The following is a 19533-nucleotide window of genomic DNA, read 5'->3' as shown; positions in this document are numbered from 1 at the left end:
GGACGAGGCTTGAGATTTGAGTCTGAAGACCTCCATTCTAACTGGAACTATTTCTTGCCAGTTTTGTCGCTTTGGACAGGATAACTCCTCTGGGCCTGCTTTATTTCCATGTTTTAAAATGTGAAGAGTAATAATATATCTAATGGTTTATTATATGAAACAAATTAACGTAAATGAAAGTGCTTTGAAAGTAGAAAGACAGATATTAGATTTTAAACTGTATTTTTATTTGCTCTTATTGACAAGGAACCCCTCAGTGAAAATCCGAGTTAGGAGATTAGAGAGAAAATTTATAGTTCTTAAAAAGGCAAACAGGAAAAAATTCTTTACTAATAAATTTAAATTAGTATAAATATAGTAAACCTGTAGTTTGTTGTGGTTCTCTAATGGATTAGTTATAGTAGTTTCTCATATTGATTATTTTAAAATATGTGTTTTAAAATAGTACTATAGTTGGAGGTTTGTGACTCTGTTTCATAGAAATACTGTGTTTAAAGTAGAAAATGTGTTTACAATATTTAAAGGAAACTGTGTTGTATAATAAATATCGGAATGGCTGAGAAGCACTCTGGAATTATGTAATATATTCTTTCCGGATATATTACAGACCCAGTGCAATGGAAGAATATGTAAAATGTTTCACACCTCAAATATTTTATCATGCTTGCTGCACATAAATGCAGGTGTGTATCATATGTTGTAAGCCTTTTAAAAATGAATTGTGAATGAGAAACTCATACTCCATTGGTCGTATCTAAATATGAATTAGTCACAGCTAGATTGTCGTACACACTAACTCTGCTTTCTGGCCTGCAAAATAATTTGATACGGGATGGCAGTTATAAAGTAGGCTTTGCACATGGATTGGTAAATCCAAAGTAAATTTCAGACATGCCCAACTTTTTGATCTTTGAAAATGACGAGATTACAAGAGTATTACTAAAAATATCTTGAATGCAATTTGGGGTTAGTACACTGAGCTGACTTTCAAGTACTTGATAAACCCAAAAAGGATTATATCTTTGGGGCAACTATATAAACGTTCCCAGCAGCTCTTCAGAAGTTCCATAGGCAATTTTCATACCAAATTAAAATTTTTATATGTTTTAGAATATCCTCATATTTCAAACTGATCGATGTATATGTAATTTAAATTATTGCAAGTGATTGTTTGAAGTAGATGCTAAGAATGGCTTTTATTAACCTACAAGTTTAAAAAAAGCTAATATAAAGGGTAGCTACATTTAATAATATCATAACTTCAGAGAATTTCAGCAAATTTCTGAGCCGTGTCTTCAAAAGTTATTAACTTGTGATTATTTCTAATGAAATCAGTAGGCTAAATTTGAAGAGCACCGAGTCTTATTTGGAGAGATGTGTGGTTTTAAATTAGGATGCAGAAACTACATGGTTTGACAGGCCATCTGATAAATGCAAATAAGACCAACTGTGTATGAGGACTGAATGAGAGAAATTAACATATGTAGGCTGCTTGGAAAAGCTAAGTGTTCATCTAAGTGTTGTAAATATGGCATTTTAAAATACATTAACATCTAAGTTTCTGTGGAAACTTCTCTGTAACCTAAAGGAATTCAGGGGCTGAGTATGATCTCATATATGGGTGGGGTCCTGTCTATATATACCTTGCCAAAATGTCCTCTAGTGTGAAAAGTAAACTGATCTATGAAAATCTATTTGCCATATCGTGTCTTATGATGGAGAGGGTCTCTGAAGACAGTGTTTCCAATTTTGTTTGAAATACTGCAGCTATTATAAGATATCTGTGCTTTCTCACAGAATGAAGACAAACACAGAGATGGTGTGTCTAAGAAATTTCAAAAGGTGTCGGCCTCCTGATTGAAGCACAGTCAACTTATTGGATTCATTTTTTTTTTTTCATCCAGTAAGTGTAAATATTTAAAGTACTTTATTTTGATCAATGTTGACTTGTGTTCTTTGTTGAATGAATAACCGCTGTCTGAATACCCTTATCTCTATTTGTGTTTATATTCTTTTGCAATTTCAGTCTCATGTCTTAAATGAATTTAACTTTCAGGACCTTTAAGGGGACAAATTCAGCCATAAACTTTGAGGCTGGCGGTGTCCTTAGAGATGATTTGGTTCATTCTCTTTATCCATTAAAAAACCATGCTGCTGTGATTTTTTTCTTCTTTTTTCTTACTAGATATGTTATTAGACCCAAATGTTTCCTTTTATTTCTCGTACTCTGTGCCATTTTATAGGTTGTCCGGATTTTACTAATTAGCAATTTTTTAAACAATTGATTTATATAAGGTTGAACGTTACATAAATCATTTCTGTAAGGAACACTGCCTGAATACTTTTTAATGTGAAAATGGAAAATCTACCTCTTGTTTTTCTGAGGCAAAAAATAATTTAGTAATAGAGTATACTCTTACTTATTTATCCTATTAGTTATTTGCCATCAAAACTTAACCAGGAGTGAGAATCCTCCCATAGTAGCATGTTCTGAGTTTTTCTTCCCTATCCCGTGTTCAGCCACTAGTGTTGCTTCATCAGCTTTTAAATACTCTAAGTTGGACATGAACTTAAGTTACAAAGCAAGAGCTTGGGGGGAAAGGAGATAATGCATTAACTTACAGTTTGTTTTGAATGTAGAACTGGTAGATCCCTCTAATCCTAAGGGATAACTACGTAAAGCAGTGCTTGCTCAAAAGAGCTTCCCCATGGTGGTTGAAACACAACTCTTAGGCTGTAACTGATGCGCCAGGTGTGGGACAGGATGTGGAAAAGAGCTTACTCAGACCATTTGGAAGGCATAAAATATGGCTTCTGGTTTTTAATAGCTTGGGATGGAGTCAAGATCCAGTAGGAAACTAGATAGTTGCTTCACAATCTGCGCTAAATACCTTTATAGATCCAGTCTGGCTATCACTAAATGGTGTCTCATCTGAAGGACTTTATAGTGCACAGTTGGGATGGCCTAAGGTTTCAAATGAAACCAGAAGACATTTATATCCTTTGATCAGCCCTGCCTCCCAGATTTTGTCCCTGAGCTAGATCCTACTTGGGTACCTACAAGCATTAGAGTTAAATGCTTATTTTGGATACTCGCTTCAGTGGTTTTTCTTTTATTTTCCTCTCCCAGTTTCCGTACTCCTACAAGGGAAAGTCATGATTACGCTAACAGAGCTGAAATGTTTAGCAGACGCCCAGTCATCTTATCACATCCTAAAACCATGGTGGGACGTCTTCTGGTATTACATTACCCTGATCATGCTGCTGGTGGCCGTGCTGGCCGGAGCTCTCCAGCTTACACAGAGCAGGGTTCTGTGCTGTCTTCCATGTAAGGTGGAATTTGACAATCACTGTGCCGTGCCTTGGGACCTCCTGAAAGCCAGCGCAAACACATCCTCTGATCCTGGGACGCCGCTCCCGCTTCCCCTGAGAATCCAGAATGACCTCCACCGACAGCAGTACTCCTACATCGATGCTGTCTGTTACGAGAAACAGCTCCATTGGTTCGCCAAGTTTTTCCCTTACCTGGTGCTCTTGCACACACTCATCTTTGCAGCCTGCAGCAACTTTTGGCTTCACTACCCGAGTACCAGTTCCAGGCTCGAGCATTTTGTGGCCATCCTTCACAAGTGCTTCGACTCCCCGTGGACCACGCGTGCCCTGTCCGAAACAGTGGCCGAGCAGTCAGTGAGGCCCCTGACGCTCTCCAAGTCCAAGGTTCTGCTTTCGTCCTCAGGGTGTTCAGCCGACGTCGATTCCAGCAAGCAGTCATTGCCCTACCCACAGCCTGGCTTGGAGTCGGCCAGCATCGAAAGCCCAACTTCTAGCGTCCTGGACAAGAAGGAGGGCGAACAGGCCAAAGCCATCTTTGAAAAAGTGAAAAGGTTCCGCATGCACGTGGAGCAGAAGGACATCATTTATAGAGTGTATCTGAAGCAGATCATAGTGAAAGTCATCTTGTTCATCCTCATCATAACTTATGTTCCGTATTTCCTAACCTACATCACTCTGGAAATCGACTGTTCCATTGACGTGCAGGCTTTTACAGGATACAAGCGCTACCAGTGTGTCTACTCCTTGGCAGAAATATTTAAGGTCCTGGCTTCATTTTATGTCATTTTGGTTATACTTTACGGTCTCACCTCCTCTTACAGCTTGTGGTGGATGCTGAGGAGTTCTCTGAAGCAATATTCCTTTGAGGCGTTGAGAGAGAAAAGCAACTACAGCGATATCCCTGACGTCAAGAATGACTTCGCCTTCATCCTCCATCTGGCCGATCAATATGATCCTCTTTATTCCAAACGCTTCTCCATATTCCTCTCGGAGGTCAGTGAGAACAAACTAAAACAGATCAACCTCAATAACGAATGGACGGTTGAGAAACTGAAAAGTAAGCTTGTGAAAAATTCCCAGGACAAGGTAGAACTGCACCTTTTTATGCTAAATGGTCTTCCAGACAACGTCTTTGAGCTGACAGAAATCGAAGTGCTCAGCCTGGAGCTTATCCCGGAGGTCAAGCTGCCCTCCACAGTCTCGCAGCTGGTCAACCTCAAGGAGCTTCATGTGTACCATTCGTCCCTGGTGGTAGACCATCCAGCGCTGGGCTTTCTGGAGGAGAATTTAAAAATCCTCCGCCTGAAATTTACTGAAATGGGGAAGATCCCACGCTGGGTATTTCACCTGAAGAATCTCAAAGAACTTTATCTGTCGGGCTGTGTTCTACCTGAGCAGTTGAGTACCATGCAATTGGAGGGCTTTCAGGACTTAAAAAACCTGAGGACCCTCTACTTGAAGAGCAGCCTCTCCCGGATCCCTCAAGTCATTACAGACCTCCTGCCTTCTCTGCAGAAGTTATCCCTTGATAATGAGGGAAGCAAGCTGGTTGTGTTGAACAACTTGAAAAAGATGGTCAATCTGAAAAGCCTAGAGCTTATCAGCTGTGACCTGGAACGCATCCCACACTCCATTTTCAGTCTGAACAATTTGCATGAGTTAGACCTAAAAGAAAATAACCTTAAAACCGTGGAAGAGATCATTAGCTTTCAGCATCTCCAGAACCTTTCCTGCTTAAAGTTGTGGCACAATAACATTGCTTATATTCCTGCCCAGATTGGGGCACTATCTAATCTAGAGCAGCTCTCTTTGAACCATAATAATATTGAGAATCTGCCCCTACAGCTTTTCCTATGCACCAAACTACATTATTTGGATCTAAGCTATAACCATCTGACCTTCATTCCAGAAGAAATCCAGTATCTGAGTAATTTGCAGTATTTTGCTGTGACCAACAACAATGTAAGTATATCTGTTCTTGCCTTCATTTAGCTGGTGTTTTGAGCGTCTGTTGTTGTAGCGTATAATGCAGGTAAAGAAAATGGACTTGTAGTCATACTAAGCATCCTCTGAGCCTGGCCTGTCTGCCACTTACCAGATATGTGACCGTGGGCAAATTACCAAAACACTGAGCATCAGTTTTTAATCTAACTGATAAGTTGTGATGAAAATTTTATAGAAAAAAAATCATATTTATATTTATATTTATATTTATATTTATATTTATATTTATATTTATATTTATCTAGTTAAAGCACCAGTTCCTAGCACATAGTAATGCTCAACGAATGTTCTCTTTATTCTCTGTCCCCATTTTTCACATAAACATCACAGCTGAAGTATTTTAAACTAATTGTAACAGAGCTTACTTTTCATTCTGGAAAGATCTTAAGTATTTAGGAAGCTTCATAAAAGTTTTTAGCTTTCCAAATCTGTCACAGGAGAAGAACTTTTTGTTAAAAATACTGGGATCATGAATTATTCATAAATCCTTTTTGTGATGCAGTAAGAAAAACTGGAAATCTACATGCATGTCTAGAAAGACAATTCAAAATGAAAGGCCTGGTTCTATAATGCAACACTAGGGCTTCTTAGAAGCTTTTTCCAGCATCCATACTTTAAAAATGAACCATAATTTGCAACACTAAAGCCAAGTTAAGGAAAACTTGACTTCACTGAAACAAGAAAAAACAAAATAAATGACTAGTTTCCTAGGTTAAAATGTGAAGGAGGAAGAAAAAGAAAAAAAAAAAAAAAATCATGCTAGCCAAAAGGGCAAGAGAGTGATGGTAATGCCCCTATGGGAAGAAGAAAAATAATCTTTCAGAAATCAGGTCTGCCAAAAGATGAAAGTGGTCTTCCAGTAGTAGAAAATGGGAACTACTTCCTTCTACCCCACCCAAAATGTACTATCTCTTAGACTTTTTGTAATTCGTATTTCATGCTAAATATAGCTATGAGCATGCTGTTGGCTAATAAACATATTAATCACCAGACATTATTTTCAAAAACCATGGATTGGAAAAACACCAAAAAGTTGAGGAATAAGAGCAAAATTCATGCCAGTTTTTAGAAAATTGATTTGACTCATATATGCAAGAAGCTAGAGCCCATTCTAAAATAAATGAGAAATCTTCAGGTCTTTTTTTTTTTTTTTTAAGTTTATTTTGAGAGAGAGAGTGAGAAGGAGAGGGGCAGAGAGAGAGGGAGAGAGAGGATTCCAAGCAAGCTCGAACTCACGAACCATGAGATCATAACCTGAGCTGAAACCAGGAGTCAGACGCTCCATTGACTGAACCACCCAGGCGCCCCTGAGAAATCTTAAGGACTTAAAGGATTAGGAGGCTGTAAAACTCCTTGAGGGTTGATCTAGATTAGCAGTGTTCATCAGAATTACCTGAAGGGCTTGTTAAAACACCGATTGCTGGACCCCACTCCCAGAGTTTCTGATTCAGCAGGTTTGGTGTGTAGGGTCCAAGAGTTTGCATTTCTACAAAATCCCAGATGAAGCTGATGCTGCTGGTGTGGTGACCATACTTTGAAAACTACAGGTCTAGAGATTTATCATTAGTGTTGTTTAATTATGCAGTAGATTAATATTAATATTTTGGTTATACTTTTCCATTGTTAAATCAAAAATTAAAAAATTATTAATAATTATTTTGAAAGGCAATGGTTCCACTAGTTGTTGTATAGTTATATCACTACATGAATTTTTGAAAGTTGAAGCTGATTACATTGTTAGCTGGCCATGAATTACTTAAATGTATAGGCAGGTTAATGTTTTTTCCTAATTTAATGTAATAAAACCTTAAGACCATTGGTACTTTTGACACCAAGTTTATTGACTTCTTGACCATATGTGAAAGAGAAACTAGGTGCGAGTATCAGACACATTTTATTTTGAGTTAGGGAGGATACTTGGTTGACATGTAAAGTCCTATGGTGAAGGCAGTTTATGGCCAAAGTAGAATGATATCTTAGGCTGGGTTGTCTCAGAAGTCTAATAAGCAGGGGCACCTGGGTGGCTCAGTCAGGTAAGCATCCAACTTTAGCTCAGGTCATGATCTCATGAGTTCAAGCCCCGCATCGGGCTCTGTGCTGACAGCTCAGAGCCTGGAGCCTGCTTCAGATTCTGTGTCTCTCTCTCTGACCCTTCCCCACTCACTCTCTCTCTCTCTCTCTCTCTCTCTCTCTTAAAAAAAAATTTTTTTTTTAAAGAAGTCTGATAATCAGCAATTGCTAAGCATCCCAGAGCCATAGCAATGACCATGACACCTTTGAATGGTTGAAGGACACTGTCCTCAGAACTCTGAAGAGACTTATTTAATCAGGATATGGAGAAAGTGAAACTCACTCAGAAGACAGCAGCCAGAGAGATGAAAAGTTCTCTGATGGAACAGCCTAATAATAGGAAGTATTGGGGAGGGAAGGGAAAAGAATAGTCCATGCTATTGGTCTTTAAATATTTGGAACACTTAATAGAAAAGAAATCTTCTTGCAAGTAACCATGAGTGTTTGAACCAAGACAAGCAGGAAAAGATTTCTCATGTTTCCCGAAATCTTGTCCAAAAATTGAACCTTTGAGAAGGGAGAAATGATTTTTATTTTCTTCTTTTTTTCTAAGTTTATTTGTTTATTTTAAGAGAGACAGAGAGACAGAGAGAGAGAGAGAATGAGCGGGGGAGGAGCAGAAATAGAGAGAGAAGGAATCCCAAGCAGGCTCTGCACTGTCAGCACAGAGTCCAATGAGGGGCTCAATCTCATGAACCATAAGGTCATGACCTGACCTGAAACCAAGACTCAGATGCTTAACCAACTGAGCAACCCAGGTGCCCTGGTTTTCTTATGAATAAAACTGTCCAGATATGGGTCGTCAACTATTTGGTAGGAATATTGTTAAAGGGAATCAGGGATTCATGCTTCAGTTTCAAGTTTCCTTCTAACTTTGAAATTCTTAAGATTCTATGAGGTAGACCAAAATATTTATTAAAATTAGAAAATAAAACATCAAATTGGATGCATAAATATTTAGGTATGCATAGTCTCAGAAATGTAGTTGATCTCTCCATTTGGAATAGAAGTTAGTAAAGATTCCTGAAGGAAGAGGTTTTAAAATACTCTTCTAAAAAGTTGGGGAGTATACCAGGTTCATGGATGGAGGCAACAAATACTCTCTGTGGTTTAGTAGAAAAGACATTTATTGAAATGTCATATTATCACTGAAAAGTCTGAATAATTGAGCTTGGAAAGCAATCAAGCATAGAGTCAGATAGCCAAAAGGCCAAAATTATAGCACAAAAGCAAAATGGTGAGGATACCCTGCCGTTGACCATACCATCACTGGGCACAGCATTGCCCCTGAAAATTAGATGCTGCTGCTAATGCACCCCTTGCCCTCCCACAAAATAGGTTCTTCATGGTTTCTGCTGCTTTGTGACAGTAGCCCCAATTTAAAGTCCAAGTCTGAGAGCTTATGAACGCCCACCCACACTCAAGCTGTAAGGGAGCTGGGAACACTAGAATCTGGTGTTGTCAGTCCCCCCAGTGGGAAGTGGACTCTGCTTCCCACCAAGATAAGGTAGGGAATTCTCCAGACATTGAAGATACTGGGCATCCCCCAAATGACAGACATTCCCAGAGAGGGCACTCTAGAGTTTCTTCCACAAGGTAGTAATCAGTGTTACCACACAGAACACTAAACACTTCTTTTTGTCATATTTTTTGCTGCAGGATTCCTCAGAGCCTTTAGTATTTGAATATGCATTGTGCTTCTCTAAGAGAGACATGACATGCAACGTTTACCAAACGTATTTGAGCAAGATACTCTTAAATATTATAGGTTTTTTTTTTATTTTTTAATTTATTTCTTTTGAGAGAGAAGGAGGGAGCACAAGCAGGGGAGAGGCAGAGAGAGAGAGAGAGAGAGAGAGAAAGGAATCCAAAGTAGGCTCCACCCGGCCAGGGCACAGCCTAATGTGCAGCTCAAACCTGTGAACCATGAGATCATGACCTGAGCCGAAATCAGGAGTCAGATACTTAACCGTCTGAGACACTCAGGCATCCCAAGATTTTATTTTGAAGTAATCTCTACACCCAGTGTAGGGCTCAAACTTCAACCCCAAGATCAAGAGTGCATGCTCTACTGACTGAATCAGCCAGGCGCCCCAAGATGTTCTTTTTTACAGTAACTCTTGAGAGGAGTGTTCCTGAGGACGAGGGGTTGGGGAAATGTAAAAGGACAGAGGTCATGTGCAGAGGATTACAACAGGCAGGCTCAGATGCAATAAGAGATGAGAGCATTTAGAAGGTGCGTCAGAATGGAGAATGCTTTTAAGTTTGCGAGTCAAGTTCAAGTTTGAGTTCATTGGATAGTAGCTGGGGTCAGACTTGAACTAGTTCCTTCAAAAGAGGCTCTGATTGCAGCATTTAGAAGGGTTGGGAGAGTACAATCAAGAAATAAAACCCCATAAAAAGGCTTAATCAGTTATGATTTAGAAGTAGGAATATAAATTAAACACAAGAAATGAAGATTTATATCTTAGAGGAACACCATGGGCCACCGAGTCAGCAAATTACAGCCTGGGACCAAAACCCACCCACCGCTTGAGCTAAGAATGCTTTTTAATTTTTTTTTAAGTTTATCTATTTATTTTGAGAGAGAAAGAGAGCACAAGCAGGGGGAGAGGCAGAGAGAAGAAGAGACAGAATCCTTAGCAGGCTCCACACTATCAGCGCAAAGGCAGACACAGGGCTCAAACTCACGAACTGTGAGATCATGACCTGAGCCAAGATCAAGAGTCAGACACAGGGTGCCTGGGTGGCTCAGTCAGTTAAGCCGCTGACTTTGGCTCAGGTCATGATCTCATGGTTTGTGGGTTTGAGGCCCATTTTGGTCTCTGTGCTGACAGCTCAGAGCCTGGAGCCCCTGTTTTGGATTCTGTGTCTCCCTCCTTCTCTGCCCCTCCCCCACTCATGCTCTGTCTCTCTCTCCTTCAAAAATAAACATTAAAAAACAAAAGAGTCAGACGCTTAACCAGCTGTGCCACCCACGCACCCCTGCTTTTTGAATTTTTATATAGCCTTGACCTACGTATGGTTTTTAAAATTTTTGAATGGTTGGGGGAAATTTTTTTTAAATAACATTTTGTCTCACATGAAAATTATATGAAATGCAAATCTCATATAATTTGTCCATATGAATAAGTTCCATTTCTCTCATTCAGGGGCCTATACTACAAAAAATTTATACTCAGTTATTATATTTTGAATTTAATCACTGAAAAATGTATGAAATTTTTTCTGTCTTGTTGTAAAAGTATCTACATTATATTTTCAGTTTTGCCTTTTAACACAAAGCCTAAAATATTTACTGGCCTGCTCATGTAGAGAGAAACTTCTCCAACCTCTGCTCTAGTTACTACCCTCATTTTACCGAAACTGAAACTGACGCTCAGGATGATGTTCCTGAAGTCTGAAGCTCCTAGTGATGGACCTAGGGTGGAAGGCAGGTGTTCCAGCGCCCGCTCTGGCGCATCACAGGTGCATCAGACCAAATGCTGTTACGTGGGAAGCAGTGCTGTGTGGGCACGGGGGATGGGAGAAGGGGAGGCAGCGTCTACCTCTAACCCAATGCCAAAGTGTGATTGCATTATGATGGTACCGAAGGTGATGGAGAAGCAAGGAAAAGGAGGACTTCATAGTTTCGCTCAAATCTTAAAAAACACTCCAATTTACACCTAGGTCTTCCAATTTCGACATTTGTGAATTTAATGCATGTCTTTTCTTAGTGCAAAGACTTCTGGCTGGCAGTAGAAATTCCTTCAGAAAATCGTTTATGTGGTAGTACTCTTTTTGACATCACTCCTTAGAAATGGAAATATTTCATTTCTGTTTCCTGAAACAATTGGATTTTATGGATTTGGTTAGCATGTTCTGAGATGATGTGTCAATGGCCAGGGAAAAAAACGGGGGGGGGGGGGGGGGTGGGATCTGACATTGAGATGGATTCTGAAATAAGGTCTCAGCCTCTGGAAACAGGGGAGTACTCATTGTCCGTGTCCACAATAGACACAGGAGGAGGGCCTTCCTTCCCTGGATGTTCTGGGGGCTCTACTACATTGTGTTAAAGATACTTTGTTGCTGGAGAATTCTAGGATGTAGCTATTCATTTCTGTCTTTTTTTCAGTTGATTTCATAGCTGTGTGTGTGTGTGTGTATTATAGTTCTATAAAAACATTCTGTTTATGAAGTTTATCATCTCCCTGATACCCTGAAAACATTTCTTATGATCTTATAAAAGAAATCAGTAGTCCATTAGGGTAATTTTTTCGTTTTTGGCTTGTGTATATTGTCTAGTAAAGAGCATGTTACATGAATTCAGTATAAAGAAAGGCTATCTAACATTTTATATAAAATGAATTGGCCCAGGAAAAATATTTTTGGTGTTTTTGTAAGTTTCAGGGCAAACTGTTTTTAAAGGTTTGTAAGTAGATTTTTTTTTTCAGTATAAAATTGCTTAATTGAAAGAAAGTCTTGAGTCTCTAACACAGCTCCCCAGCCTCCTTTAACATAATTCAGGTCAGGCAGGTGAATAAGGGTCTTGTGCCTCAGTTGGACGCTGACTCTGAGAGAAAGTCCCTGAGGTGGACACTTGGCACTCAGGAAGCAGCACCACTAACCACAGCTCTTGACTCACTTTCATGACAGCAGCACAGCTGAGGGGCCTCTGATGAGGGCCTGGCCCAGTAGCTCACTCCCATCGCATTGTGAAATCCTCCTCCAGTCTTTGAGGGCTGAGAAGTCACTAAAAATGACAAATTTAGAGATTTGAATGTGTGTTTCTTTTGAGAGAGAGGGTGAGCGGGGGAGGGACAGAGAGTAAATCCCAAGCAGGCTCCATGCTCAACCCAGAGCCAGCCGCAAGGCTCGATCTCACAACTGTGAGATCACGACAGCAAGATCATGACCTGAGCCAGTCTTGAAGAGTCCAATGCTTAACCGAGCCACCCAGGTGCCCCACAGATTCAGAAATTTGAAAGAAGATTTGGTGAGAACATGGTAGTGTGCTGATAGCCAGGCAGGACAGTGATGGCAATGGCTTCAGGGTATTTATTCAGTGGAAAGGAATCCAACAAAACAAGGTACTTGCTGGGGATCTGGAAGCTGACTGAAGAAGGGAGATGGGGGAGTCCCTGATACAGCCCTGAGCAGGACACTCCTTCCCAGCAGAGACTAATTATTCACAAAGTTGTCTAGTATTTCCTATCTATTAGTCCAGTGCTGCTCAAATGGGGGCACTTTGCCCCACAAGAGACTTTGTCTGAAGACATTTTTTATTATCATGGCTGAGGAGGGGCATAGTCCTGGCATCTAGTAGGCAGAGGCCCGGGATGCTGCTAAACAGTGTATAATACACAGGGTACCCCCCACAAAAGGAATTATCCCACCCAAATTGTCAATGTTGTAGGTTGAAAAACCCTGCATTAGACCAAGGTCCTTAAAGACTCATCTGTCTTCTCAGCACTTTAACCCCAAGACCTAACTGGGAGCCTGGCACAAAAGGAGGATCTCTGCATGCATTTACTGAACACAAATGAGCCAAGCCTACCCTCTATTCAACTGGTTTGCCTAAGTCATTGTTTAGACACCAATGGACACTCTCAACTCTGAGCACATTGCAGAGGACAGATTGTTTCCTCTACTTATCCATCGCTGACCCTACTTCTGAGCTGCAGGTATAAGACCAGAAGAGGTTGCATTAGAAAGGGGCTACATTTCCCCTGTCACTTATCCCTCTGCTACATGTCTACATTGAAATCCACGGATGTGGGGGTTTACATCTGCATTCTTGAAAGGGGAGTGAAATAGGAGGGAAGATATCTTTCCTTTGCTTATACCTAGTATTTTGATATACAATGATGAGTTATATTGAATGCCATTCTTAGCAATGGTGATCATTCGATCTGTTTTCTAGGATATCCAGCATTGAGTGTATGTGTGGGGAATGGAAGAGAGGGTAATTTCCAATATAATGAGCAGGTTTGAATGCAGTTTGACCATTTTTTAGTTTGTGTAGAGAGTATTTATCCTTCTAAGGAGATAGTTTTGGATGGTCCTGGAAATTCCAGCAGAGGGCTGGCTCGGTGGGGCTATGTTAGCCCAACACAGGAGCAGACTGAGCTCCTGAGTGCCCCTTTCATCCCTTGTCTAACAAAGCCACTTCCTGATCCAAGGAGCCTGCATTACTTCATAGTTGAAAAGATGCCCCATCCACAGGTACATAAATATGTGGAGTATTGTAGATTGCAGCGTGTGCTGTCCAGCGCTGCCTGGTTGGCATGCCAAGAATTGAGAATGCTTACTCTCAGCTCTTCTCTGGATGTCTTTTCCAATAAACTATCTTTCACGTATGCAATGGGGCTCCCTTAGAAATTCACGTGCAACCTACCCACCACGAGGGGGAGCAGCTCCTTTGAACAGCTGTAGGAGTTGACCTAATTTCGGGCTGTTTATCATATTTTAAATTACTTCTTTGTGTTGCATGATTTAATTGAAACTGCCAGAGAGCAGGAAGAAGGGTAAATATTCACGAGTGTGTATATAGAGGGGAAAGAAATGTGCATGAAATGATATATGATCATATCTTCCTGTTTCTGCTTCTGTTGACTTTTTTCTTTTAACAGAATAAAGTTTTCAGTCTGTAGTCTGAAACCCTGAGAAAGAGCCTTGTGTCTGTACTCACGATGTTTTTGAGGATGTTGCTCATTACATTACACAGTAACTCCGCCCCAAGAATAATTACGATTTTCCTGAAATACTGTTGTTGGGTTTTTTTTCCTTAGGGACAATGAGTATGTGACTAATTAGATTTTATTTGAGACTGCTTGTTAGAATGCTTAGAATCAAGTCTTTTGCCCACCCATGTGTACAGCAAGGGTTTGGAAGTTCACGGTAGGTCTCAGTGCTGACTTCATGGCAGGATGTTCTTACTTTTCCTTTATCTTTTCCATCTACTTCGAATGTATCGTCATTGTTCTATGTATCCCTGTAAATGTCTAGAAGTGTTTTTGGGGAAAGGAGGGGTATAAATAAATAAATGCATTATCATAGGCCATGGAAAACCAGTTTCACTGGCTTCTTTTTTTCCCTTTCCAGATTGAGATGCTACCAGATGGGCTGTTTCAGTGCAAAAAGCTGCAGTGTTTACTTTTGGGGAAAAATAGCCTGATGAGTTTGTCCCCTCACGTGGGTGAGCTGTCGAACCTTACTCATCTGGAGCTCATTGGTAATTACCTGGAAACACTCCCTCCTGAACTAGAAGGGTGTCAGTCCCTAAAACGGAGCTGTCTGATTGTCGAGGAGAATTTGCTCAACACTCTTCCTCTCCCTGTAACAGAACGCTTGCAGACGTGCTTAGATAAATGTTGACTGAAAAGGGGAAATACCTTTTAAATGTTTGCCCCAGGGCTTTAAACGAGAGCTAAAATTTCCTAAGTTATAACGATGAAAAATGGGTAACAATTATGACTAACTATAACCAGATGTCTTTAAAGCAACTCAGTGTCTAGCCCTACATTAAACAGGTAAAAAGTGTTAACACTGAACTAAAAGTTTTGTGAATCATTGACTTTTAACTTATTAAGATGTGAGAAGTACACTTGGAGGGTGGCATGGGGGACATGAAATTCCTGAGTCTCTCCCTTGCAGTTTTTACCTTGAAGCTTAAGCATTCTTTCATCTCCCTCCCCAATTCCCCATTACTTACTTATTTGCACACTTGTTTTAACTGACTTCCTGTTTTGGTATTTATCACCTCGCCCATAAATTCATCAATATAAATGTCCTTGGTGTACACTCCACACTGTCTTTGATTTATTCTTAAATATTTTTAGGCAGGGTGTGCATTGTGCTTGGCAGAATTCCTTCTTGGCTTGATTTTTACTTCCTGTCCCAGCTTGCTCGAGTCTTACTCCATCTTGTTTTCTCTCAACAACTGTGAGCCCTAAAAAAAACAAAAAACAAAACTGTGGTGAACCCTGAGAAAGTGCTTGCCTTTGGCCCTTGCATAGAAAAGGACAGGGTGCTTAGGGCATGTCCTCCTCAGGGCCTCCTAAAAATTCATGTATTCTCTAAAATTTCTTCTTGTGTATCATCAAAGCCTTTTTTATTTGCTAATAATTTTTATATTAAATGTAAAGCATATAAATATTTTCTATTGTATAATCTTGGATTCAAAATCTGTGAGAATAATTTTTGTAAGGTACAGAGAACACATGCATTTCTTTAAGAATTTACTATTAATGTGCTTGGTTTGGGCTACTTATGCGTCTCCTACTTGTGTGCATTCTGCTCCAGAATGTTTTTGTACTCTGCAACTCATTACTTTTGGATAACAAAAGCCTTGTGTTTCATGCCCTAAAATATTTGGGGGTTTCCTTATAAGAGGATGGCCACATCATCTACCTCTCTCTTCCCTAGTTGCTGTGCTATTGTACGGGTACAATTCTTAATTACTTCAAAAACTGTGATGGAGGGGAGAGGTACAGATTTGACTCCTTAAAACTGACTTCAAAACACTTGGAGAAATTAAGACTTAAAGCAAAATACTTTTCTTCTCCAGCTGCATGATCTCTAGATATGATTATAATGTAAAACACTCGGCCTCTATTCAGTATTTAAGAAGAACTCTCAGAGCTCACAAAGTAGATCCATTTAACTGAAATTCATCTCATGCCTTTGTCTGACTTTCCTGGAATACATTTTGCTCTTTTTTTTATAAAGAGCTTTGTGTTTAGCCTTTTATTATCATGCATATTGTAAAATGAATAAAATCAAGTGACTCATTTTTGGGAAAATGTACAGTTTTACTGTGTTTTTCTCCAGCGGGTCTAGGCATGATGATGCCTGTCTCATTTGGGGTGTTAATGATGAAGTAACCTACTAACTGCACCCAGACAAAACTGGAAAACACTATGGATAAAGAGTACTGTAAACATGGAACTGTGATGTATGGTATGTTGTGTCTTGCTTTGCCTGTTCCAGGAAGATGAAGATGAGTCTTGAAATTGTAGCAAAATCTGCAGCCCCCCTCACCCGCCACACAGCCCTGAACTGCAGCTCAGAAAAAAGAATTGTCTGCATCAAATGTAATTTGAATAATATTATATAAATCTATTAACGCCAGAAGCTGCCTAAAAGGTTATTTTTATTCTGAACGAGACAGAGCAGTGTAAAAATGTTAATTCCTACCAAAACTTGCCTTTAGTCAGAACATTCAAGTTCTCAGGGACCCAGGCCTAACTGACGAAACTTTCTTTCATCTAGGACTTTAGAAAACAGATTCTGACTGTATCTAGGGTTTTTTGTTTTCTTTTTTTTAACGTAAGTTAATGGCCATTTTAATGTTTCACACTCAAATTGTCAGGCGTACTAATTCCAAAGTTGGATAGAATTTGTCTTAAGTTTTGGCTGTGAATATGATACACAAAGAGGTATCTAAATGGTTTTGGCCATATAATTAGCCATAATATGAAAAATCCCACCCTCCTCCATAAAGAAGAGTTTTCGAAGCAAATTTCAGATTGGCTATCACTCTCACAAACTACATATAACTTCTCCTGCAAAAGTCATTGACTAAATCTTCCTCATCGCTTCTTTCAATTTCTGGAAGCACATTACTATCAGGGTCAATGATCAATATTGTAAGCTGCTTTCCAAACACTGGGGTACAGTTACTGGTGCACGCTTTGTTGTTTGATGCTATAGTTTTTAGATTTCTGTTTAATCCTACGTACCAGTGTTGAGGTAGCTTTTCAATTCACACAGCACTGATGGAATGAACTGGGAAGCCACCACTTGACACATGAGGACGTGGTGTTTGATGTCACCTTTACTGCACTGTTGGAACAGGTGTTCATTTTGCAAGTGTTCAAATTCATTTCAGAGGCTTTTCAATGAGGAAAATGCAGTTTGTCCCATTATGAGACTTTAGTTGGCATTTGACTTCCAAGAATGCACAGTGCATGTTCCAAAAAGTCAATGTGGATGTTATTCAGAACAAAGTCGATGGCTTATGCTAGCAATGGCATAGGTTCATTTTATTTACAGACCTACCCAGACGCACATAGCTAAGCTTGTGCACACATAGGGACACACACACCAGAGCAGTTTTTAGCACTCCTGGTGAGGTATAGTGTTCTTTTCCTAACCTACATAAGGATATGTCTGTGTGGCACATAGATGTGTGTTTTCATTCTTCATCCTCAGTCTTAATTTTTCTCCCGGGATGTCACCGTATTTCACTGTCCCTTAACAAATGTTTGTGTTAAACAGGGTAAGTAGAGATCCGTAGGCTCTCAGCACTGTGGCGTAGCTCCAGTTTGTGTGGTAAGCTTACCACTGTGCTATGGTAAGCTGCAGTGAGTTATCTGCATAATTTTATTGTTTGAGAGTGACAATAATTTGTTTCTGTTCTTCATGTGTTTCATGATGTAAATTTTGTATGTTTAAAATATTGCATACTGACGGGTTCAGAAACCATTAAAATAATCAAACAGTTGTTCTGTGGATTTATAGCTTTATTTCCTTGTATTTCCAATAAAACCCTCCTTCCATCTTTACATTTTCTCTTCGTATTGTCCTAACTGCATAGGTATGTTGTTGTCCTTCTCCACTCACTCACCTCCTTAAATTTGGTCAGCACTTGCACATAACAGAATATATTTGTGCTACAGAACTTGGAGTCATACTTGAGCGTGTATTTATTTGGGGGGAAGCCAAGGCCTATAATGATGCCTAATATAGAAGCCCCACTTTACCCATCCCTGCAGTATTTAGAGCTGATTCAATCAATGATCTCTCATGCCTACCAAAAGCATGAGAATATAACTGTAAGTCCACTTGGTTTCCCAGAACTGTATATTGCATCAAAATCTGTGTTTATTTCTTTCTGGAAACAAGAGGAAGGCCAGTGGGAGGGGGAGGAGCTATTTTGTATCCTCACTTGAATTATGAAGACATTATATACATGAAATGGGATAAACTAATGACTGTTGGAAATGCCCTGGATATAATTATATCTTACGTTCAGTCGAATGTGAAAGCAGTGAAAACCTGCGGTCCTATTTAATTGGTTTCCTCTTGTTCCTGATCCATCACTTCTACATCCACTGGGAACTATCTCCTCAGTACCTTTGGTAATGGACTACGTTCTCTTCAACGTTATATATATATATATATATATATATATATATATATATATATATGAACAATTTCATCAACACTAAAGCATTAATGCAGAATATATGAGTTAACGTACTGAGTTGAGATGGCTTCCAGTTGACCTTCATTCATATTTCAGCTTTGCATTTGACTTGTAGAATACCCCACTGCTGAGAAAAACAATTATGAATGTCTCCTGCATGTTATATATTATCTCTAACAGAGATGGTGCAATTTAAAAAAATACAAAGGGGCATAGAATTAGAATGGATATGTTTGTGCATATGTGTTGTGTATAAGCCTAAATATTTGTTTGAAATATTTTTAAAGCTCTTCAAATGTTTCACTCTGAGTGAAATAACGGGCCAATCTCGGGTGGAAACATTTGCTTAGGTTAGCTTCACGGTGAAAGCTAGCATTTATTATTTTATCTTTGTCACGTATTTTCTCAAACACGTACATGCTCGGGTTTCGCTTCTGGTAATGAATTATTAGAAAATATAAGATCATGTTGTGAGTTGAATGTTTTTGGCCCTCAGGTTTACCATGTAGTAAATCTGCATTTTGGTGGTGAATCCCTTTGCCTGAGATTCAGTGGTTTTTGGTAAACTTTCCTGTTTTAAAGTAGCTTTTGTGTAAAATAAAGATTCCGTTTTTATAACAAATGGCAAATAAAAACAGATTAAATGTTGGAAGAAGTTCACTGTACTAATTTGTCCCTGTGCAGCTGTACTGTTATATTGTTCACCAGATGATGGATTTTAGATTTACGTGTGAATCTCCTAACAAGAGTAGGAGTTTTCAAAATATGCTACAACGCTCACAAAATAACCAGCCCCTGAAAAGAGCCGGATTGATTCTAGAATATAATATGCTGGGGCAGGAGGCAGGGAGGGGTGAAATCTGTCACAATCCTAAATAGGTCCCTCTTTCCAATGGTGCTCATCCTTGGGGACCCATGCCCACAAAGCAATCCAG

The 19533-nt window shown here is 39.5% G+C and overlaps 2 protein-coding genes across 24 annotated transcripts in view; one reads left to right on the top strand and one right to left on the bottom strand.

The window, feature by feature from the left end:
* Window positions 1-19533, top strand: part of LRRC8B (leucine rich repeat containing 8 VRAC subunit B) — a 92137-nt gene that overhangs the window by 49583 nt on the left and 23021 nt on the right. For 6 of the 14 annotated variants that reach the window (XM_060626313.3, XM_078451703.2, XM_078451695.2 and 3 more), the window contains 3 exons: window positions 1798-1903; window positions 3131-5295; window positions 14491-17893. In XM_060626313.3, the coding sequence (XP_060482296.1) occupies window positions 3157-5295; window positions 14491-14763 (2412 nt within the window). In that variant the 5' untranslated portion in view covers window positions 1798-1903; window positions 3131-3156 and the 3' untranslated portion in view covers window positions 14764-17893. Of the gene's footprint in view, window positions 1-607; window positions 684-1797; window positions 1904-3130; window positions 5296-14490; window positions 17894-19533 lie in introns of those variants that run through there. The other 8 variants (XR_009608123.3, XR_009608124.3, XR_009608122.3 and 5 more) reach the window with 2 other exon arrangements.
* LOC144617231 (uncharacterized) overlaps window positions 15232-19533 on the bottom strand; it is a 91885-nt gene continuing 87583 nt past the window's right edge. For 7 of the 10 annotated variants that reach the window (XR_013557520.2, XR_013557518.2, XR_013557519.2 and 4 more), the window contains one exon: window positions 15237-15337. Coding sequence is in view for 1 of the 10 variants with exons in the window: in XM_078451704.2 (XP_078307830.2) it covers window positions 15302-15337 (36 nt within the window). In the remaining 9 variants the exon portion in view is untranslated. Of the gene's footprint in view, window positions 15338-19533 lie in introns of all 10 variants that reach the window. The other 3 variants (XR_013557522.2, XR_013557523.2, XM_078451704.2) reach the window with 3 other exon arrangements.

Source organism: Panthera onca, chromosome C1 (genome assembly GCF_046562875.1).
Source record: "Panthera onca isolate mPanOnc1 chromosome C1, mPanOnc1 haplotype 2, whole genome shotgun sequence".
Taxonomy (NCBI): Eukaryota; Metazoa; Chordata; class Mammalia; order Carnivora; family Felidae; genus Panthera; species Panthera onca.
Note: the sequence above shows the minus strand (reverse complement) of the source record. Positions and strands in the feature narration are given on the sequence as shown.